This window comes from Takifugu rubripes, chromosome 4 (genome assembly GCF_901000725.2).
Source record: "Takifugu rubripes chromosome 4, fTakRub1.2, whole genome shotgun sequence".
NCBI lineage: Eukaryota > Metazoa > Chordata > Actinopteri > Tetraodontiformes > Tetraodontidae > Takifugu > Takifugu rubripes.
In genome coordinates, this window is record NC_042288.1 from 9686515 (window position 1) to 9709052 (window position 22538).

The 22538-nt window shown below is 47.4% G+C and overlaps 2 protein-coding genes across 7 annotated transcripts; both read right to left on the minus strand.

Moving 5' to 3' along the window:
* Positions 1 to 90: 90 nt before the first annotated feature.
* znf318 (zinc finger protein 318) lies at positions 91 to 7594 on the minus strand. Of its 2 annotated transcripts, none has more exons than XM_029834825.1 (11): positions 7246 to 7594; positions 6507 to 6616; positions 5699 to 6365; positions 4456 to 5545; positions 4182 to 4270; positions 4005 to 4104; positions 3618 to 3931; positions 2700 to 2882; positions 2482 to 2575; positions 2139 to 2257; positions 91 to 2017 (listed from the first exon to the last, which is right to left on the minus strand). In XM_029834825.1, exons 1-11 carry the CDS (start codon positions 7471 to 7473, stop codon positions 869 to 871), a joined length of 4143 nt encoding a protein of 1380 aa, XP_029690685.1. In that variant the 5' UTR covers positions 7474 to 7594; the 3' UTR covers positions 91 to 868. The 2 variants fall into 2 exon arrangements, with proteins under 2 accessions (XP_029690685.1, XP_029690684.1); XM_029834824.1 differs by having other exon boundaries at positions 2700 to 2885.
* Positions 7595 to 7978: 384 nt separating this feature from the next.
* LOC105416353 (uncharacterized) lies at positions 7979 to 22459 on the minus strand. Of its 5 annotated transcripts, none has more exons than XM_029834817.1 (22): positions 21248 to 22459; positions 21122 to 21172; positions 20859 to 21037; positions 20735 to 20777; positions 20412 to 20537; positions 20074 to 20178; positions 19778 to 19996; positions 19551 to 19697; positions 19252 to 19479; positions 18881 to 19099; positions 18581 to 18727; positions 18297 to 18506; positions 17866 to 18033; positions 17551 to 17799; positions 17375 to 17479; positions 17120 to 17257; positions 16910 to 17017; positions 16625 to 16662; positions 14119 to 16543; positions 13935 to 14043; positions 8435 to 8534; positions 7979 to 8354 (listed from the first exon to the last, which is right to left on the minus strand). In XM_029834817.1, exons 1-22 carry the CDS (start codon positions 21935 to 21937, stop codon positions 8258 to 8260), a joined length of 5901 nt encoding a protein of 1966 aa, XP_029690677.1. In that variant the 5' UTR covers positions 21938 to 22459; the 3' UTR covers positions 7979 to 8257. The 5 variants fall into 5 exon arrangements, with proteins under 5 accessions (XP_029690677.1, XP_029690679.1, XP_029690675.1 ...); XM_029834819.1 differs by having other exon boundaries at positions 8431 to 8534; XM_029834815.1 differs by lacking the exons at positions 7979 to 8354; positions 8435 to 8534 and adding an exon at positions 8867 to 10455 and having other exon boundaries at positions 13806 to 14043; positions 21248 to 22455.
* Positions 22460 to 22538: the final 79 nt, after the last annotated feature.

Below are 22538 nucleotides of genomic sequence, written 5' to 3' on the forward strand. Positions count from 1 at the left end.
TTCAGTGCCACTGTGACAATGACTGACTCAAATAAACACCGGTGATACAGAAACATGCAGTTTTATACACACACACACACACACACACACAAATATACGGTATATATATTTCAGAAGCTGCTGATCGACTGGGATTCTCACACACAACCATCTCCAGTTTACAGAGAATGGTTCCAGTTCCAGTACATGCACTGAGCAGGAGTTATATGGAAGAAAATGCCTGGATATAGTGAGAGGTCAGAGGTCAGACTGGTCTGAGATGATCAATAACCACTTGGCCCAACAGGAACCCTGAAGAAGCTAGGCTACAACAGCAGGAGACCACACGGGGCCTCTCCTGTCAGCTAAGAACAGGGAAGTTCACTGGTTTCTGGACCATGACAACGACTAGAATCCAGTGGTCTCCTGCTGCAACTGCCTGATACTGAGGTGTCAATGTGGACTAAAGTCTCTGAGGAAGGTTTCCAACACCTTGTTGAAAGAACCTTTTAGGAGCAACAACATCAACCTGATGAAGTGGTCGTTGAGTATATAAACTTCTATGATGTTATATTATATTATTATGAGTGAATTATTTTTGCATTATTTGATACAATTTCTTTTGTCTGATTAATGACCGTGAAACAAACTGAAAACTGGACAGAAAATATACAAAAATGGTTTAATTTTCTGTTTTCAAAAAAGATGAAACAATCAATTCTAATTCTCTACATGATCATTTAAAAAAAATAGTGTTTTTTACAATCAGATGTCTGAATTTTCCAGCGTTATAAGTCATTGAATGCATCATGAATGATCTCAGAGTCAGATCACGGATTGGACCTGCTTTGTAAAAATGTTGGTGAAACCTGGTGGTAAAACATGAACCTTAACTTTTGGTGGACCTGCTCTTGTGTGAAGAAACCTCCAGAGGACAATTGGCTAAACTTGGATTCTGGGGTCTGATGGGAGTACTGGGATTTGGAGCCACAGGAACTGGCAACGAGAGTTCATCACACTGAGGAGACAAACTGGCGTTGGGGGGTCTTTGAAAGCTCTTCAGAGGTGCTGGTTTACCCATCATGAAGGGTTTTCCTAAGACAGCAGAGGGGGCAGGGAGGCTGGGCCGGAGTCCTGCCTGGTTGCTGCTGTTAGATACCCAAGGAGAAGCTGTGTTCTGCTGGGTCGCCAGTTTCTGGGCAATTTCCTTGGCCGCAGCCACAGATTTTGCCAGACATTCCTCCTCGGGAGCTTCGTCTTCCTTTATGAACTCTGCAGCGGCTTTCTGAGCCTCGGTTGCCAAAAGGTTTTCCTTCTTTTTCCATGTGAACTTTCCAAATAAAGGGCTCACAGGTGTTGGTTTTCCCATCTCCAGGTTCTGTTTTCGAAGCTTTGCCTTCATGGCTGGACTGGGCCCACAAAAGATCTTTGGTGGGTCGTAGAGTTTTGGTGGAGGTTCAGATTTGCTGAACTCCGTCTTCCCTGCTGATTTACTAGAATCGGGCTTTTGAAAAGTTCCCTTCTCAGTCTTCAGTTTTCCTTCCTCTCTGTCGTATTTGGATCTGGGATCAGAGGATTTATCTCTGGTCTCACGTTTGGGTCGGTCGTCGTACCGCTGCTCTTCATTCCTGCGGTACCGGTATCGATGTTCTTCTCTGTTGTATCTGACTCTGTCATCGTCAGCTCTTCTGCTGTCTTTCACCTTGTCCTCTTCCTGGCGAGTGTAGCGGGATTTATCTTCCTTCCTGCCAGACTGATACTCTTCATCGTCCTTCGTCTTGTATGAAAGCTTCTCCTCTTCCAGAATTCTGCCCTCTTTCTTGATCAGTCTCTCTTCTGCCTCCTCCTCCTGGACGGGGTCGTCATCTGTCTTTTTTTCCCTTTTCTCCTTTTTGTGTTTACTCTTTTCCTCCTTGTCTTTGCTTCTCCGCTCCTCTTCCTCGTGTTTGCGTTTTTTCCCACCTGTCTGCGAGGTGAGTCCTGCCTGCCGGTCCAGGTTCCTCCTCTGTTCATACAGCGGGTTCTCGTACATCTGTTGCTGTTGGAGGACACATGAAAGCAAAGGAAAGAGAACATGTGTCACTCTTCCACCTGTCAGATGAAGCAGGAACATGAAGCTCATTCCATCCAGCCGCTCAACCACACAGGTAAACAAGCACCTTGTATTTCTCGTTGTGAGCGTGTGTGGTGACGTGTTCTTCTGCACAGATGGCATCTCCAGAGAACACTTTACACAACAGGCAGAAGAACCCTCTGACAGGCAACAGGAACTCAGAACCTGCAGCAAAACACAAGCAGCACACTTTAAAGCCACGGCTGCCGTTTAGACACGCCCTCATTTGTTTACCTGAGGGCCGTGTCTATTTTCCGCAGCTGTGAGGACAGGATGGGGTTAAAAACACAACACTTGAGCTCCACCTGGAAGCAGGAGCTCACTGAGAACCTTCAGAACCTCACACTCCAGGATTATCTGGAAAAAGCATCAAAGAACAGGAAGTTTACCTTTAGCGGGCTTGGACAGCCTCTCTTCTGAAGCGGTGGCATTGACAGCTTTGGGGGAAGTGGGGGCCCAGGGCCGGTTGTAAGGGTCAAGAGTCTGTGAGGACATCCAGAAAATTCCAGGTGAAGAGAACGCCACATAAAGGAGTGTACAGGTGTGACAGAGGAAGTTGCTTCAGAGCAGAGTGAGAAAAGCTGCTCGCTTTTACAAACACACAAACCTTTCGATGCGTTTTGCTGTGACAGTGAGTGAAAAAATCAAACATGGAACCAGAAGTCACGTTACACTTTTGGCACCAGTGATTTCCAGCGTCGTAGTATTCAAAGGGATCTGGGGGTGGGGCAGGGGGCGTGGCAGAGGTACAGAGAGGCGGAGCTTTCAGGGTGGTGCTCGATGACGTCGTCTGCTGAGGAGCAAAGATGGAAGAGCATCAAACATCAGCTGAAGCGGAGGCAGTCCAAACACTTTTCTATAAAACCATTACATTTATAGTTTTCTTACCTTCACTGAGCTCCGGCCTCCATGATGCTAGTCGAGAAAACTTTATCGACAATCCACCAAATAAACCGACGTTGCGAATCTTTAACTGAGAAAATTTAGACGCCGTCCGAGCATTTCTCATCACGATTACGGACAAGATTATCCAAATAATAATAGTATTTGGATAAATCTTACATTCACCATATTCATGGTGCTGACATTCATGAGACGTGCTCCACTCAGCAGCTTTGGCAACACTCCATCAAACCCTTTTCTTCAACCACAGTTCCAGTCGTCTCCATAACCTTTTTTCTCCACTATTGGTTGATTAATGTAAACATGCAATTGTTTATTGAGGAAGTCTAGAGGTTGTGTGTGGTTTCTAAAATACTTGTACGTAATGTTTAATGAGTTCATGGCTGCATGTTCTTAAGAACTTATTTATGAACCAGTGCTCTCTGCAGATGAAGCTGCAGGACCCGACTACTTCCTGCAGGGCAGCAGGCTGCCTGACACTTCAGGACAGTTTTTATCCACTTCTGTCTCTGGACTTAACCTGGATCGCCTCCTTACAACTTCCTTAAATGTGAATAATGTCTGACAGTAGCAGCTGCACCTGGTTTGGACTCTCAGGAGAACTTCCTGTTGGACCTCCTACCGTTCTGGGGGATCTGTTGGCTGCCGACTCTCCCTCACTGCTTCTCTGCGCCTGTTGGTTCCTCTCGCTCTGTGGCGCTGCACCATCTTCCGGCTCTTTGGCTGCCCAGCTTCTCCCACTGGGACGGTCAGATGGGCCGAGGCCGAGGATGAGCGCCACCGTCTCCAGCTCCGTGCGTTTCTTCTCAGCGGCTTCGTGTTCGCTGCGTAGAGTGGAGATCTGTTTCATGACCTCGTCCTGCAGGAGGCTGATCTCCTCCAGCAGAGGGTCTTTGTGGCCACCCTTCTCCCTCCGTTTCTTCCTCAGAAGCTCCCCTGGTGTTAAAATAAAGAAAAACATCAGAATTTCAAACCGCAGCGATGATGTCAGCAACCCTGTGACACTCACCTTGTTGCTTCCTTAGTCTCTCCAGCTCTTTCATCAGATATTCTTTCTTCTTCATCCTCACCTCTCTCTCCTGCCTCAGCTTCTCTCTCTCCTCCAGAACCTGAACACAGTGAGCACAGGGTCAGCTGACCTCACCTCTGTGACATCATCAGTGTGAGTCCCAACTCCACTGGGAACCTTTTGCTTCTGGCTCTCGTTGTTCTGCTCCTCAGACATCCTCCTCTCGTAGGACCCAACTTTTTCTGCCTCTGTGCGCTTCACAACACCTGCAATGACACAACAGTCATAGTGATGAAATCTTTCACTTGTGTCAGGACAGGTTGTAGAAAGTATGTTTAAATTCCATTAACATTCTGATGATTTCAACAGATAAAAGAAAGATACATAGGATTTTTGTTGTTATCCGATTTGATTATTACATTAAATGAACATAAACTGAAGGTTCACTGACCTGTTGCCCTCGGCCCAGGAGCCACTTTATTTAGGGAATCATTGTAGGTCACTGGGTGGGGGTAATTCTCTGGGACAGTGGGAGGGGGCACGTTCACGTTGGGTGGTGGGTTCATGTTGGGGGGTGGGTACATGGGCGGCCATTGCTGGGGCACATAAGGAAGGTAGTTTCCATACTGGCCATAAGCAGGTGGGGGGTAGTTGGGGGGAATCATTCCGTGGACGGGTGGTGGGGGGTAAGTTGGGATTGGTATCACACTCTGAGGAGGGCGGGAACAGGCCGTGGGTCCATTTTGCTGCTGAGGCTCAGCCTTCAGCTCTTTAGCATCTCTGTCTCTGGGATATCTCAGTGGTGCTGTGACCTTCCTGTTGCCATCATCGCTACTCCAGCCGTCCCGTCTCCTGCCGCTGCGACTCCCGCTGCTGCTGCTGGAACTTCCACTTCGGCTCCGCCTCCCGGGACTCCCGCCGCCATTTGAACTGTCTGAGGAGTACCGTCTACGTCGGGTGGGTGTCTTTGGAGGGGCCTTGTTCCCTTGCAGCCTCTCTTTGGTCCTGGCAGCCATCTTGCTAATCTCAGCCACACCGAGGTCCAAGCCGATGGTTTTCAACAGCTCCTGCATTTTCTCGTACTCCTCCAGCGCCCGACGCTCCTCCTGCTTAAGCGGCTCCGTACCTGGTGGACAGGTGGGGTTTGCCAACTGAACAGACACATTTGGCTTGGTAATGGCAGCGTTTTCATCAGGGAAGTCTCCGTACAACGTGTCCTCCGTCACGTCTCCATACAGATCCAGGCCGTGGTTTCGGACTGGCTCAGATGTTGCCTGACCTTTAGGATCCTCCGAGTCTCCGTACAAGAACTTCTCCTCATCGTCGATGTCGTCTGCAGTATTTTTCTGACTGCCCAACAGCTTAAAGATCTCTCTGATGTCAGAGTCCAGGTTGGTGCGTTGGGCCATCTGTGAGTTGGACTGCAGCTCCGACAGCACAGTGGCCATCCTGTGAGGCTCCAGGCCTTTAAAGGCCAGCAGCAGTTGTTCAGCCACCGTCGACATGCTGGACGATTCAAGAACGCTTGGAGAATCTGCACTCTGAAACACACAACGTCACAACTTCTGCACTGACCCACAAACCTCAAAATCTGTTCAGGATTTTAGGGATATTCTTAATTAGTATTGTTAATTACTAGTAACAAAAGGTACTTGGAGAGATATGTACTTATGACAAAAAAATGTGTGTGTTACCCTGGAGTCCTCAGAGTCACAGCGTTTCTTTAAGATAGACTTTGCTGGGAGACTCAACATCTCCTCCAGCTCCTTCCTGCGTCGAGCACTTTGCAGCTCTCTGAACTCATTTAGTGGTTTTGTATCATCATCACCATCGCTGCTGCTGCACTGACTCCTGCTACGACCAGAGCCCCATCGTCGGCTTCTATCGCTTGACCTGGATCTCGATCTGCTGCTCTTTCTTCTGGTCCTGCTCTTGCTCCTGGCCCGGCTCTTGCTCCTGGATCGGCCCCTACTTCTGGCCCGGCTCTTGCTCCTGGCCCGGTCCCCGCTCCTGGCCCGGCTCTTGCTCCTGGCCCGGCTCTTGCTCCTGGTCCGGCCCCTGCTCCTGGACCGGTCCCTGCTCCTGGACCGGCCCCTGCTCCTGGACTGGCTCTTGCTCCTGGCCCGGCTCTTGCTCCTGGCCCGGCTCTTGCTCCTGGCCCGGCTCTTGCTCCTGGCCTGGCCCCTGCTCCTGGCCCGGCTCTTGCTCCTGGCCTGGCCCCTGCTCCTGGACCGGCCCCTGCTCCTGGACCGGCTCTTGCTCCTGGACTGGCTCTTGCCCTTGGCCGGGCTCTTGCTGCGACCTCTGCTCCTGCCATGACCCCAGCTCGGGCTTCTGGATTTTGTTTGAGGGCTGTGATCACTGTCAAGGTAAACCCAGATCAAAATTTGTTGGGAACTTCAGTGAAAAATCTGTGACTGTAAACCATGGTCTCAATTTGAACTATCTTTCATTTTTCTAAAAATGGTAAAAAAAACTGAATGTATAGTTTTTGGTCAGTACATGTGATGATGGTGTGAAGGCACACGTTGAGATGCTCCAGTCAGCTCACTTCCCACAGTGATCATGAGATTTTGATCCAGAGGAACCGGGTTAGGGGGTGACAGAGCCCTCTACAAGATAGCATAGACATAGCAATGAGAGAAAAATCATTTTGTGTATCTCAAAGGTGAAATAGATCTGCTCACCTGAGCTCAGCGACAGAAAACACATACTATCTCGTATTTATTACTTGTTATAGAAATTAACCTTCTACATGGCCGTGCCATGATAATAACACATTATCCCGTGTGGACCCGGCTTTCTCTGCTTTCTTCTGTAGTTTTTCTGCTTCTCTCGCCCCCCCTTCTGTATTCATTTACAGGTACCGCCGCCTTCGGAGCTGCATGATGACCTCCGGCCCCGCTGTGTTTCTGTGCTCTGTGCCCGTCCTCTCCTCTCCTCTCCTCTCCTCTCCTCTCCTCTCCTCTCCTCTCCTCTCCTCTCCTCTCCTCTCTATTCTATCCTCTACCTGTCCTCCCCCTTCTCCTCCCTCTCTACCCAGCCCCCCATCAGCAGGAGGGTCCCCCTACATGAGCCTGGTCCTGCTCAAAGTTTTTTCCTGTTAAAGGGGAGTTTTTCCTTGCCACTGTCTGTGGTTAGGCCCTGGGATTCTGGAAAGCGCCTTGAAACAGTTTTGATGGTAAAAGATGCTATATAAATAAAGATTGATTGATTGATTGATTGATTGATTGATTCTCACCTGTCTGGGCGGATCATCACTCCGGAAGTGACCATTTCGGTGACGTCCTGGTCCGGGGGAGGGGTACCTGCGCGGCGGGGAGCTGGGGTACGAGTCCGGCTGTCTGTAATTGTTGTAGCTGTGGGGAGGTCTGGGTCTATTTTGGCTCTCTCCAAAGCAAGGTATTGGAAGATAGGGCCTCTGAGGAGGTGGGTAGCCCCATCTCGGAGGAGAACTGCCGTTGTACATTTCTTTCTGGAGAGTGTGAAAGTTTCCCTGCGCCTTTGGCTTAAACGGGCTTTACACATAAACAATAACAATACAGTAACATCGTCTCTTCCTAGAAGGCAGCGCGAGACTCTTCTTCTTTGGTTGCGACATAAACGCAATTGGTGGAGTGCTGCCACCTGCTGGAGGGCATCTACCTTGTCATTTAAAGTAGTTATTTCTTCACAGCGACGTTTCTAAGCTGAAATTATTAAATTTTATATGAACATGGAAAACGCTAAAACTACGACGTAGTGGTCAAAGCACAGCATTGTATTTTTTATGTATCACGTATTCGGTAATTGGACATAAATGGCAATATATACTATTTATCATTTAAATAGTCAATCAAAATCAAATCAAGCCCCCAGGCTGGTTTGTTTAATTTTCCAGCAAGAAATATTGTTTTCTTGCGTCTTTTTGTATCCCTCTTATTCTGGTTCAAAAATCCAAACAACATAAAGTGTAAATCTTTATCTCCACATGATCAGTCAAAAACTTCCACAACTCCATTTATTTAAAAAACAAAACAAAACGTAATTTATTTTAGTGAAGGGACATAGATGCACTTGTGTAAATACATTACCCAAACTAGCTTTTTGTGAATGGTGTGAATGAAGTGCTTTTCAACCGTAGAAAGTGACTCAAGGTATCAACAAATGCAGATAGGTGAAAAGTTAAAATAGAAACACCACCATTCTATCCTTCCCAATGTCAACATTAATCAAATATCAGCAACAAATATAAATTGAGATATAAGGAAGAGTCAGACTTGCAGACTCAGCAGTTTTCCATCAGGTCTCACAAAGTGTGCTTGGGAATCAGCAGCTTGGTGATTCTGTAGAGCTGTTCTGAAGAGCATTCTTGGGGCAGGAGAGGTAGGTTTAGTGGATTAAACTGTAGCTCAGGATATTAATGAATGAGAGTATCAGAACATACGGACTCTATTGGCGAGTCCTGATCAGGCTCGAGTTCTGTGATGCAGTCTGGAGGGTTCAGAAGGTTAAATAGGTCTCCTGTCTGACCTTCACCTTCACTGGGACCTGCAGAGACAAGCAGAACTCCCCCGGTGAGGTCCAACAGGTAAAACACAGCAATGCAGAGTGGTTAAACATCTGCAGGTGAGGCTACCGGTGAAACCAGTCAACATCTGTCCCGGTGAGTCACTGACTTTAACTGGTCCATTAAACTACCAGATTTCTACCCGCTCCATCATCTCATCTGCTCCTGCTTCACCTGGAGTAGATCCACTCGTTCTTAGGTGGTTTTCAAAGGGACGGGACTCAACTTAGAAATCCTTCACTGTGTCCCACAGAAGCTATTTCAGCATTATTTTAATCTTATGTCCACGTTGGAGTGAAAAATAACTTCAACATGTGTTTGTACTTGTTTATTGGTCTATAACACATGAAAAGGCAGCTTGTTACATTTTATAACACGTTAATACGTTACACTGCCAGAAATCTGATACAAATGAGTTTTGAAAACACAATCGACAATAAATAACTCAAATAACATGAAACACGGATGGATCATCAAAGGAATATTTATGAAATATTTGTTCTTGTAGTTTTCATGAGATTGTGTTAAATAATGTCAGAAATGTGCAAATTCATGCAGCTGTTAGAGAGAATCAAACATTTGGACGATTCCTGTACGATGACCCGTCCAACCTGCCTGAGCTCCGTTTTATTCATCAGGACTTCACATCCGCACAAACGGAGTCCATGAAACGTTGAAATTAAATATCCAGCAGCCACAGACGTGCACAACTTCCTGCCACCAATTTGGAAATTTGGCCAGTTGGATTCAACCCACAAACAATATTAAAAAAAATAAATAAATAAAAGTTTTTTTTTTTTTTTAGAATAATCTTTATTTTCATATTTGGAACACAAGCAGATGTTGCTTCTGTGAGCTCTGTCATCATTCCAGTGGATCTGCTGCTTACCTGCACAGGTACGAGGACATGGCCGCATTGTCGTGAATAAAGGTGGAACCTTCCAGATGAGGAGACCTGCAGGTTCACCAGCCTGACTGCAGGTTGTGACCACCTCAGAATGGGATGTCCCAGCTCCCTCTGCTGGTCCTACTGGATCACTACTCAAGAAAATGATGACTCAGGAGACACAGCGCCCCCCCCCATCTGGATTTACTTTAATAAAAAGGACGACTATAAGCAAGGGATATTTGAACTTTTCTTTATTGAAGAAAAAGAAACAATCACATATAAAGATGATTACATTTATTGATTGTTGAGCGTCTACAGTATTACGAGGTTCCTGCTAAAAATGAGGAATGAAAACAAGCGAAGCAGCTGGGCACTAAAACAACAAAAAAAAAACGTTTTGGGAACCCTTCAGCTCTTTTCTGACGACAGCTCCCACTTTTCCAGTAAATCCTGCAGGTTCAGATTGAAAAGGTCGATACCTTTGTGCGAGAGGTGGACGCCGTCGGTGCGGTAGTGGCCCGTGTTTGTGCCACACCTGATGTTATCGTGGGTCAGTGAGACCCCGCCCAGGTCTGAGACGATGGTTTGGATCCTGCGGTTCACCGTTGTGCGGACCAGGTCGACCTCGTGGCTGTCGGTCGAGTGGCGCCACACCCTGCGGGGGAGGATGTTCGACCACACGAGGATGCACTGCGGGAAGATGCTTTTAATGGAGGTCAAATCCTTCTTGACGGAGGCCAGGAGGCCAGTGGGACTGTCGGTGCTCAGGTCATTGCCGCCCAAGTGTATGATGAGGACGTCTGGGTTGGGCCAGGTAACTTTCAGCTGGTGGAGCTGAGGCAGAAGCTGGGGCCACGTCATGCCTTGAGTGCCCTTCCACCAGATGGTCACCTTGTTGGGGTCCATGCCCAACTGCATACCTACCTCTGGGGACCTGGCCCGTGACTCGGCCCAGTACACCAGGGAGTGGCCACAGATCCAAATGTTCTTGGGCTCGCTGCTGACAGGCTTTCCTATGAAATGTCAGAGAATAAGTGTCAGTCCCAGAGTGAACTTTTCCAATGTGACACGTTCCTGACGGGGTTTAAGACATTCTGTTAGCCTTGCTGAGGCTTGCTAGCGAAGTATACTCCGAGCAATAAAACCTGGCCTTAATTTCAGAGGTTGGATGAAGCTGAACTACCAGGTTTTACTCGTTATTGTACTCATCAGAGTCCAACACAAAACCCTTTGTACCCAGTTCGTCCCACCCGGACAGCGAAAATGATAACCACAGTATCAGGTAAGCTTAACTTTAACTGTTTCAGACGTAAACATAGCTGAAAGTGCAAATCTCATTAACTTCAATCAACACAATGTCGCTCTGCTCAATTCAATTAGAAGGATCGAAATGAATCACCTACCTTTGCAGTAAAGACACCAAACACCTACCATGTCCCTCGCTACCTGTTCATTTACACCGACAATGTGTAAAACTTAACGAAACCTAAATGATGTAGCTTTTTCCTTTAAGGATGCTTTCATTTTCACTTCAAGTTGGAAGCATCAGAGGTTTCAGGGCCAATCTTTTCGGTTCGGAAAAGAAAAATAACAGTTGTTGAGGGATTCAAAATTGACGGACGGACGCTGCTGGACAGAGGACTTTCCGAATTTCCCATCATCATTCCGCAGAGTCCATATCAGAACTCGTCTGTTGTTGACCGCTGTGGTGCCAAATCGCTCATGTGACCTGCAGCTACGACATGGCGAGAAAACTTTTTCCACTAGGACATTTTTTTGCAGCGCAGAAGCTCGTTGACTGTTCCAGACATTGCAGCATTTTCAATAAGAGTAACCTTCAAAATGAGAACAGTCAATGCTGTTGGGACGCCGGTACGCGCTCATGAAGATGCTCAGGCAGTCAACTCAGGTTAACGTGTTAGCACATCGGCACGTGTGCAGGTGATGAAAACCCAACTCCCAATGAATGATGGCATTTACGTGGTAACTAACGGAACATCGAGGAGGAGCAATTCATTAGCATGACTAGCTGCGTTCAACAGACGAGCAGACAACAAACTCGTATTAACTCTGTCAATCATCAATAAGTCATCAATATAGCGTTTAAGCTTCCTGAGGCCGAAAGGCGAGTAACAAAAAATAGGAGAACATTCCAATCTAAATATGAATGTTTTGACGATCGTCCAGACACCCTGGGGTAAGATTTGACAAATGTAGCGATGCAACATAACTGTAAATGTCTATAAAAACCAAACAAGTTAAACTTACTGTGTTAATTACAGGATGTTGGAAAGGCTAAAATGAGTGACGGCCGGTTGAGCAGCTCCTCGTGAGCTTCATGGTCTAGACTTAGTTTTAGGAACTAAAGCCATTTCACAGGAAAAGATGCAGCTGGACAGAAATGAGAAGCCCAAATTGAAATAAATCTTGGAGACACAGGAAAGTGGGTGACCTTCCTTCAACCAGCAGCAACGCTGTGATGACCCCACAAATCAATCTACCCAAACACGAAAGCACTTTTTACAAACAATAATCACATAAACCCAGTCAAAATTAAATTAAAAACTCCAACATATGAACTACTTCTGCTAACTAATATCCTATTAAATAAAAGAAATAATCTTAACGTACCAAATTAATTTGCAATTTATCAAAACTTTTCCTAGTTATTGTAAAAATACAACTACATCTGATACAAACATTAGGAAGTTAACATCCTAGTTATGAATTAAGATAATAAATAATTCTGTTCTGGGGTAATTTCTACAGGAACAATGAGTAATATGTAATGGTGTTTAGTTTCAAGATGCCTATTTTGACTCTCACCATTTTCAGTGTTTAAAACGACCCCGGAAAACGATCGTACAAAATATAGCAGTCCCACTTGAGCAGGAAAGCTTCGGCTGAGAGAGAAGAGCTTGTTCTATAGGTTTAAAAGAAGACGCGTACATACGGTCAAACCTCAGTTCCCCAAAGTATCCAACTGTGACATTTTAGGACGCAAACAACAATTGTCTCCGACCAGATGCCCAACGATGCTGCAGGAGCCCCCGTGAAGCTGCGAGTAAACGTCTTCATCCTGGTCTCAAAGTTTCTTGTTTTCTGGACTTTCACGTGTTTTTGTGAACGTTTCTCATGCGAATGGGAATTCACCAAAGAGCCCCAAGAAAAGTAGGCAGACGGATCGCAGGAGGAGACCAACAACAGCGCAGATGAAGGAGATTGAGGAAGAATGAGGCAGAGATGTGAGAAGCTCAAGGATTTACTCTGATAACAAAAACTGGTTATCATGTCTTAATGATGGGATGAGAATATTTCTACTCTATTATTTTAACTTTTTCAGGATGAACGAGGAAGGATTTAGTTAAACAATGGAGTTAAGCTTATATTTGTTGTGACGAACTCAAATATGATGGTTAATGACAGAAAGTCTATCAGATTATTAACGTAGCAGATAAAACCAAATCAAACGGCCGGTTTTACATATCAAATCTGAATATCTCAAAGGATTCCTACAGAATTACCTGTGAATCGTCTATCTTGACTATCTAACTGCTCGCCGATGGCGTCTGTTCAAGCTAGACAGTCAACATATGAAGAGGAGAAAGACGTTACTTTCTGGAGTCGGGACTGCAGCCGTCTTCTTGTCTTGATTGACGGGATGAAGGACAAATCGTGGCTAACGAGCAGCTCTGCAAAGACCTTACAGATGCTCCGTGACCACAAAGCATCTGTCCGGGTGGAGGCGTAGCGGAATGTGAACGCAGAAGTTCGCCTGCAGCTGAATGTGTCTGACCGATGACGCAACCCGCGAAGACAATTCCAGGACAGCTCAGATCGCAACGTGTCCGAGGACGGCACACAGCGTATTGTCCGGCGCGACAAGATCTGACTGAATGCTACACGAAATCCGACCTGGAGAGAAGCGAGAACTAGCTTAAAGCTGAGGTCTACGACTGGCCCGTTACGATCATAAAAACCGTGAGCAGATGAACCTAATTCGATCATTCGTTGCGATGGACCTGGTCGTCCATTCGCTTTACCCCCTTTTCCACCAGGCCGGTTCCTACGCCGATTCTGAATGAAGATCGTTACACACCTGGTGCCGTGTTATAACATGAGTATAAGCTGTAGATTATAGAATGAGAATATCGTGAGTGCCCTAAAGTCATCTTCCAGAACACACTGCGGATATTAAAAAATACTGGGTGTCACAGCGTTTAATGACATTCGAGACTGAGGGAACGCCAGCTGGCGTTGATGGTAAGGAGGGCTTTGGTAACTGGGTACGCCTGGCTAACTCCATAAAGTTTTACTTTTCTAAATACTCGACTATTAAAAGACAAGAAAAGGGGATGTTTACCTTTACTCTTTGAACCTAAAATATTACAGAAGTCATACACCTGTAAAAAGTGAAAACTTGCTTTGGAGACACCTCTGTAAGAAAGTCTGCAGTCACGTTTTCGGCGTAATTGTGCTAAAGTGCTGATACCTGGAGGGATCAAGGTGCAGTCTCTGCTCTTCTCAGCCTTCTTGCGCGCCAGCAGATCCTGGTACTGCTGCTCTCGCTTCTCTAGGATCCTCTGGTTATACACATCCAGCTGCAACATGCACGCAGATTCAGATGCAGCCAAAAATGATCAGCTGTTCCAGAGAAAAGATTTGGTACCACTGACCTTCTCCTTTTGCTTGATCTTGATGTCCTCCTCCGTCTCGGCTAAGCTCTGAAGACCGTAGGTCGACGGTTCTGTGGGTAAACTAAACTGGACTGATTTAGCAATTTTGGGTGACGACTGGGCGGAAAGGCTCTTGACCGTCTCGATGACCTTCAGACATCTGGCCACAGTTGTAGAAATGGCAGATTTCTCATCGTCTGGAGGGCTGAGTTTTGCTGCTTCCGATGGCGTCACTGTGGCTGTGCTCACGCACGCCGACGGACCGTCGGATTTGAGGTGCGGAGCTGCACGAGGCTGATCGATGAAGGGTAAGACCGCCTGAGCAGAGGGGGGAGAGTAAGGAGGTTGTCCCGCAGGGCGCCGTGGTGGAGGTCCAGGCGGTGGTCCTGGAGGAGTTGGCCCATGCGGACGTTGGGGTGGAGTCCCAGGAGGATGCTGTCCAGGGAGATGTAGAGGGACTTCTGTGGATAGTCCTGCAACTGGTCCAAACTGCTGGGCTGAGTGGCCGGCTCCAGGGGTCTGGGCGAAACCCCCACTGAAGGTAGCGGAGCTCATCCCCAGAGAGGATTGGGTAATGGTTCCGAGGGGAAAGTTGGAAGAGGGAGTTGGATGTTGGTAGTGAGAAGGTGGAGGTGCAGGTGGTCTGAGAGAAGAAGGGGTGGGGGATTTGGTTCCCATCGTCTTGGTGAGACTCTGTAACATTTGGGCTTTCTTTAGAGACTCCAGCTCTTTTTGGTCCAGGAAATCTTCATATTCTGAGACAGCTTCATGTCTGCTGTGTGGCTCCAAACTAGAAGCCCTAGCAGGGGAGAGAGAATGGAGGGCTTCTGATTCGGAAGAACCAGTTCTGCCAGTATAGCGTTCGGCCCTAGAGGATGACAATGTCTCTCTTTCTGCTGAAGAGGACTTTGGACTGTAGATTTTTTCTTGCGCTCTGCTTGCCAATTTGGAAACATCACCTGTGCTTAACTTTAGGCCAATTGTACGGAGAAGACTCTGGATCTTCTCATAAGGTTCTGCTTGGCTCTTTGAGTCCTGGCTTGTTGGCAGCCATTCAGGACTCGAGTGTTCTTCAGCATCTACCTTCAGCCTGCTCTTGGTGAGCTCCTGAGCCATTCCGACAATTCGGGAAAAGCCTTTTCCATCATGAAGAGCCCGTTCGTGAGGCAGGAGATCATCGCTCCCATAAACTGGTTCGGATTTCTTCTCGGCATCCACTTTTTTGTTTAGCATGTCAAGAAAGCGGTCGAGGGGTTTCTGAGCTGCAGGTTTCTCCACGGGAGGCGACTGACGTGGTTTTGTATGCGAGAGTTGAGGGGATGGGCTTCTGGGAGGTGGTTCTGTGGGAGATGGTGGTCTGTAAGGATGGTGGGAGGATGACTCTGCAGCACTATGGGGTCCTTGAGTTTTAGTGGAGCCAGAAAGAACATCACCAGACTGGGTAGATGGCACGGAACTCTGGGAAGACTGGCTGGAGCGATATGGGTCGTAGGGCGGGTCGCAGTAACGGTCTTCATAGGGTTCGTCGTAAACGTCATAGCGATCAGTGTAGCGCGTGCTGGTGGGCAGAGGGTCACTATAGACCCCTTCCCCATACGGACGAGCTTCATATAAACGGTCACTATAAGGGTGTCGGTCAGAGTAAGGATGACCACTGTAAGGATCACCATAGCGGTCACCATAAAGACGTTCCTGATAAGGGCTGTACGGTCGGTCGTAATAAGGATCCTCGTAGAGTCGAGAAGGGTGTTGGAGGTACTCGGGTCCTTCCGGACGTTTCTTCAGGATTGAGCGTACAGGTCTGTACTCAGCCAACGGAACAGCAATCCTTCCATGGTCGTAGTCTATACAGGTCCTGTGTCCAGGGTCGCGTTCCACTAGGGACTTCTTGTAAGCGATCATCTCATTCAGCTCCTCCAGTTCTCGTTTTTTCTGTGCCAGCTCATCTTCCACGATTCCAGCTCGTCTGGGAGGAGGACTTGCTTCTTTTCTCCTCCTGTGACTTTCTTCTCGCTCCCTGCTGACTTTGCTCCTCTTCTTGTTGGCCCTGTCCCTGCTCCTCTCCCTGCTCCTGCTGCGACTCTTTGAGCGCCTGTACGACCTCTCTCTACTTCGCACGATCCGACTGCCTTTGCGGTCGCGGTCAGTGCTGCTGCTGCTGGGTCTCTTTTTCAGGGTACGTCCAAACTCATCTCTTTTGGGGCTCCTGCTTCTACTCCGAGTCCCGCCTCTGCTCCTGCTCCTACTCCTGCTTCTACTCTTGCTCCTACTCCTGCTCCTGCTCCTACTCCTGCTTCTACTCCTGCTTCTACTATGTCTATATCTGTTTAAACTGCAGTTCCTCTTGTGGACGCTGGTCTTGCTGTCTCGGGTTCTTAGGCTTTTGACCACTGCCTTGAGCTTCTCTGTGTTTTGCTTCACTTTCCTGAAATGTGAGAGGTAAATTGTGTAACAACAGCTCCCAACAAGTCTGGACTCCACCATAATTAAATAAATCATAACTCACTCAGTGTCCTCTAAAGCTTTGGCCAGCTTGATGGTCATCTGCCCAGTGAAAGAGATACATTTACATTGAACGAAAAACACTACTGGAAATACACAGTAATAATTGGATATGGAAATATTTTAGTTATCGTTTTACTTCTGCTATTATAACAATCTCAATCCCAACAATTAACCAATTAAGAAGAGGTAAAGGTCCAGCATGAAACCAGCTTTTGGACATCTTATCCTGTCCATGGCTCTAAAAGCTGAAGTTAGAAGTGAAATGAAAAAAAACAAACAAACTCACCTTTCCTTTGCTGGCTCCCACACCCCCGAGTTTACGGACAGGTAAGAAGACGCTCTCGGTGTAGCGTTTGATCCTGATGGCCTGTATTCCACCCTCTGCCGTTTCATGCTGGAAAATAAAATATCTTCAACAACAGCAGTGCATTCAGGCCATTTAAAGGCCTCATCTTCCTGTTGACTGTATTATACAGTCTCCCCCAGCTTCACTTACCGCTGCCAAGCTGAAGTCCACCTTCTCGTTCAGCTCCAGCTTCTTCTTCTCCACAACCTCAAACATGTGGAAGTACAGCTGAGGATTCTGGGAGCACTTGATGAGGCCTGAGTTGTCGGAGAACTCGATGACGATGCCCTGGTGATCCGTGAGTTAAAATCCAAATTTCATACTTCACATAAAATATATAAAATAGTTTCACTGGTTGTCACAGATGAGTCCCAGCCTGTAAAGAAGCCCCCCCCCATGTCTTACATGTTGCCGCTGCTCGTTGGACTCCTCAAAGGACTCGGGGAGGATCTCTACATAGGTGGCCCGTTCGGCTTTGGTCTCTAGGTGTGTAGCGATGTGGAAACGGACCTTCACAGAACAAACAGGTAAGATCTGTGTTTTCAGTACCACCTCCTGTGCTCAGAGGACAGAACCCTCACCCTGTCTCCGTCAAACATGGTGGCGGTGCTCAGCAGGTCGTTGGGACAGAAGGAAAGCTGCTTCTGCTGCCCATCAACGGTCATCACCAGGCGACCCATGCTAGGCTCTGGTTTAGCTTCCCCGCCAGCGTTAGCATCAGGCAACAGTTTAACATCCTCTTCCTTCTCTACTTTAATCTCCATCCGTTCCTCCTCCTCAGCGCCTTCTTCCTTCTCATCTTCTGTGGTTTTCTCCACTTTAATTTTGACCTGAGAGAGACAAACAATATTAAAAGAATGAATGTTTTCAGGACAGAAGGGAATTTCCTCCTCTACCTGTGTGACAGGCATTTGTCCATTTTTTGTAGCTCCTTGTTCTTCAGTCGGCTCCTGCTTGATTTTCATGTTCCTGGAGATGGCCTTCAGAACAGTTCCTTCAAAGCGTTCCTTGCTGATCTCGTCCAGGGTGTCGGGGTCTCTCACTTTAAAGCCAAGGGGGGTCCACTAGGATGCAACAGCAAATGCAGATGAAGTGAAATACAAATCTTAACATTAAAACAAAATGAACCTTGGTATAAAAACATGTTTATATGAAACGTGGAACCCCAGTTAATAATAAGACCCTCTTCAGCCACAAAGAAAATTTTAAAACTTCATATAAAATTGGTAATAGCATATATACCAACACAGAGCCAAGAACTTTTAACAGGGTTGGGGCAGATAAATATTACATTTAACTTTGAAAACATCTTAATATTTGTATTTACTTTGCATTTGGCTGCCTCCAGAGCTGCCACTGCGTTTTCCTTCCTCTTCCTCTCTGCCTCTCTGAGTTGCTCCTCCTCCTTCCTCTTCACCTCCTCCACCTCCTTTTTCTTCCTCTTCTCTGCCTCCTCTCGTTTCTTCTGCTCTTCCAGGATCGGGTCTTTGTCCCTCTTGGTTCTCATCAGCCGGATGGCTCTCTTCTTGCCTTTTTCCTGCGGGAACAAAATGACACCGTTAGTGGAGGTTTTTTCCTCCTCTTCATTGGATTTTCACTCCTCGTGCTCACCAACGCCAGCGTGAACTCCACCTCCTTGTGCACGTCTTCAGAACTGAACTCTGAGTCACTGAAGTTCTCACAGGTGTCGAAGGAAAGCTCTCCGTGATCGGCCGAGTTGACAATGCCTTCATCGCCCGACAGCCAGGTGATCACACCCTAAATACCAGCAGATGACACACGGAGAACACAAGAGGCATAATTAAAATGTATCATTTTTAAACATACCTTACAGTTTCACACTTACAATTACATTCATGTTCTCCAATGAGTCAATATCACTATCATTGATAAATTGCTGCCAATGTTTACCAGCTCTCTGATCTCCTTGGTGTAGCTGAAGGTGAAGGGGACTTTAGGCTTGATGTTGGTTGCCATTTTCCTCCCGGTTGCTACATTATAGAGCAGGTTGATCAGCACGTGGTCGTTCTTCAGCAGTGTGATGCCACAGTCGCGGTGGTCAAAGGTCACGTTGGTCTTGATGGGGCCGATATTTGCATGAATCTGGCCTGGGTAACCTGGCGTCTGAGGCTGAAATTACACGTGATGTCAGGATTTAAGTCAGGATTGTTAGATTTTTAAGAGACCCTGCAGATGTGAATAATAGACGATAGGTGGATGCATCTTTTCCAAAACTTTCAGTGGACTCTTCACTGTCACATCAGTAAACAGGAAGTGCTCACCGAGGGCTCCGTGATGGTCTGTGTAACGACACCTTCATACAGCTCTGGGTCTAACTTCATGTTGGGTTCCACTTCCGGCGTCATGCTGTTCTGTAATTGCTGAACGCTGTCGTTGTCGTTTTGACTGTTGTCCCCCTTGCTGGCAGAGGATGCAGAGGCGGAGCAGATGGTCAGGAGGAGGGGCTCCTTCACCCGTTTGATCCGGATGGCACGGTTGCCTGATCTCAGCTGAGGAGACAGCAGTTTCAGATGAAAGCCCCACTAAAACTGCCCCAGAGAGGGCTATGTGGATGCCTCACCGTGATCACAGTGAACTCCACTTCCTCGTTGACGTCCTCTACAGTAAACTCCACATCGCTTAAATTTTCTTTGACGTCAAAGGGAAGCTCGCCGTGCTTCTCGGACTTAACGACACCTTCGCCATCCTTCAGGCAGATGATGACGCCCTGCGGAAGAGAACTCATTAGAGACAAAAGCCATTTTACACAGAGGGCTGACCTGTAAGGGACACTTCCTGCCAGCTGACCTGCTCTCGGATCTCCTGAGTTTCACTGAAAGTCGATGGGATCTTGGGCTTGATGTTAGTGGCGCGCCTCTTCTCGGTGACAATATCGGTCAGCAGATTGATGAGCACCTGGTCGTTCTTCAGCAGTGTAACCGTGCTGTCCTTTGCGTCAAATGTCAGATTTGTCCTGAGCGGCCCGATGCTCACGTGGACCTGACCTGGGTACTGACGCTCGCCAGGCTGCAGAGCAAAAAAAAAAAATGCAGTCAACAACCAGGAATCTGAGGATGAAATGAGTGAGTTCCAAATCAACTGACCTGAGGCTCCACAATCGGCTGAGTCACCACAGCCTCGTAGATTTCTGGTTCCACATTCTCCGTTCCACCAGGTGCCACCTTCACATCCGTCGCTATTAGACTCCCCTACATCACATCATTGATGTAAAAAGATTAAAACACACACCGGCGACTGATGGCGCACTTTAATTTTCCACAAATTGACAAAACCTATACGATTTTTTGGAGTCAGACTAACGTTTACGGTTGTGTTCAGCATAATTTGCCCTGGACACATTTCAGGAGAACTGGAAAATGTATTTAGATGTGTTTAATCTATTTAAGTGGCACGCGTGGTGGAGGGCTGACTGTCATCTTGCCTTCTCCTTGCAGGCAGTGAAGTGGACTCGAACACCAGGCGTCATTGCTTTTGGATTTCCAAAAAAGACGTCAAAGCTGAAGGTGTACTTCTGCAGGTCTTCTCTCTCAATGTAGCCAAAGCTCGGCTGGAAACAGATAAACGTCTATCAATTATAATCTCGGAAGATTACATAAAACTCACACCAAACATTCAACAATTTACATACATTTGTCAATGTATCTGGATGTATATATATATATATTTTGATTGCAAATATCAAACCTATAAGCCATTGGTCACATGACATGACCTAAACAAGTTGCTGCATGTGCACATTCTCACCCCAATAAACGAAATGATGCCTGTCGACCTTCCTGGGGGAGGCCTGGAAACAGAATGAAAGAAGGTATTTTTGCCAGCAAATGAGATTGTTTTGACAAAAGACAAGGAAAGCATGGGGACCTACTTCTCAAACGTGCGCTTCCCCAGGAGGCCAAGAGCCTTGCTGGTGTTAGGTTTATTTGTAGGTTTAGGTCGTGGGGCAACAGTGGGTGGCTCAGTCGCCGGCGTCGGGACAGGCTCCTCAGTCTTTTTGGCATCTGATGGTGCCGATTCTGTGGGTGGTGCCGAAATCAAGGCTTTGATCTGGAAGAAAAGATGGAAACCATTGAGGTATTTGGGGGCTTTATGAGGCTGAGAGGGTTCCACACAGCAACAAAACAAACGCACCCACTCAGGCTGGTCTGGCGGAGGGTTGGGCAGCACTTCCTCTACAACTGGCTGAACAGGAAGGAAGATTTTCAGCAATGACACGATAAACATTGAACAAGCACAGCATCATTAATAGTGTGTTACCTCCCCTGTCCACCCAGTGGGGTACCCTCCAAAACCCACAGGGGGTGGGATTCCTGGGGTAAGAATCCCTGTGGGAGGAATCCCGGGTGGTGGGATGCATGGAGGAGGAACCGGGGCCACATATGCTGCAGCATCTGGAGGAAGTGATCCTGGTGGCAGTGTCTCACTTCCCCATAGTTCAGGGGGACCTTCAGGACGCCAATCAGATGGGGGGCTCCAGTCTCTAGGGTGCATTCTCCAGCCTTCAGGGTGACGTAGCCCCCAGTCGTCAGGATTAGCTGGTCTCCAGTCATCAGGGTGACGTGGTCTCCAGTCCTCTGGTGGACGCAACCAATCTTCAGGATGACCACCCCAGCCTAGTGGTGGGGGTCCTCTTGGTACCCAGTCAGGTGGCTCAGATCCTCTTGAACCCCATCCACGTGGAGGCAGGTGGCCCCATCCACCTGGTGGAGGTGGACCCCATCCATCTGGCAGAGGGGGGCCTCTTGGGTCCCATCCTTCTGGCGGTATTGGTGGCCATCTCTCTGGAGGTAGAGGACCCCAGCCGTCGGGTGCCAGTGGGCCTCCTGGTGGCCGAGGACCCCATCCACCTGGTCGTGGAGGGCCCCAGCCTGGCGGGCCTATGTCGAAAGGCGGACCGTCTTCGCCTGGCGGTCCCGTTGTGGGTCGACTCCGTTTTGGTCCCATCATGTTTCCACGGGAGCTGCGAGGAGCAGACGGCTGACTAAACTAGCTACCGACACAACTGTCTAAACGGCAACAGCGTGCTGTACGAACGTAAACCAGCGTTTTGGGTGGAAACTAACCTCTTTTAACACCATAACGTCACTGATGTTGATGAAAAATCATTTTTACTGAAAGGCTGTAACTGTACGTGCAAATCAACACAGCACTGTGCAGAACTTCTTCTTTATATCACGTCTTCTGCTGGCGCGCGCCCCCTTCGGATGGAGGATGAATTACAACGAGCTACAACGACTGATCGCCATTTGTGGACTTAAAAAATGTTTTAATGTACCCAAGTTGACGATAAAGTGATTTTAGTATTTACAGTTATAATCCCACCTGTCTGCTCTTGGGTGAAATAACGCATTTTGGAGGACTGGATGATTAAGGATTTTGTAAGAGGATAAAATAATAAAAGGGGAGTCGTAGGGGGGTTTTGTTTTGCATGTTTGTTTTGTTTTCTTTAAATAAAGAACCCGGGATAAAGAAATTGTATGATAATCAGCAATGACCTCTATTTAAAAATGGCCTTGATAATTGATAATAAAAAAAATTCTAAGGACTA

Coding starts and splice junctions, on each gene's coding strand:
- znf318 (XM_029834824.1), bottom strand. CDS start 7,473: ATGTACAACGGCAGTTCTCCTCCGAGATGGGGCTACCCACCTCCTCAG. Junction 6,617..7,245: donor GTGATGATCCGCCCAGACAG/GTGAGAATCAAT, acceptor GCTATCTTGTAG/AGGGCTCTGTCACCCCCTAA. Junction 2,886..3,617: donor CCAACAGATCCCCCAGAACG/GTAGGAGGTCCA, acceptor TTTGCTCCTCAG/CAGACGACGTCATCGAGCAC.
- LOC105416353 (XM_029834815.1), bottom strand. CDS start 21,937: ATGATGGGACCAAAACGGAGTCGACCCACAACGGGACCGCCAGGCGAA. Junction 20,778..20,858: donor GGGAAGCGCACGTTTGAGAA/GTAGGTCCCCAT, acceptor TTCTGTTTCCAG/GCCTCCCCCAGGAAGGTCGA. Junction 16,663..16,909: donor TGGGAGCCAGCAAAGGAAAG/GTGAGTTTGTTT, acceptor TTCACTGGGCAG/ATGACCATCAAGCTGGCCAA.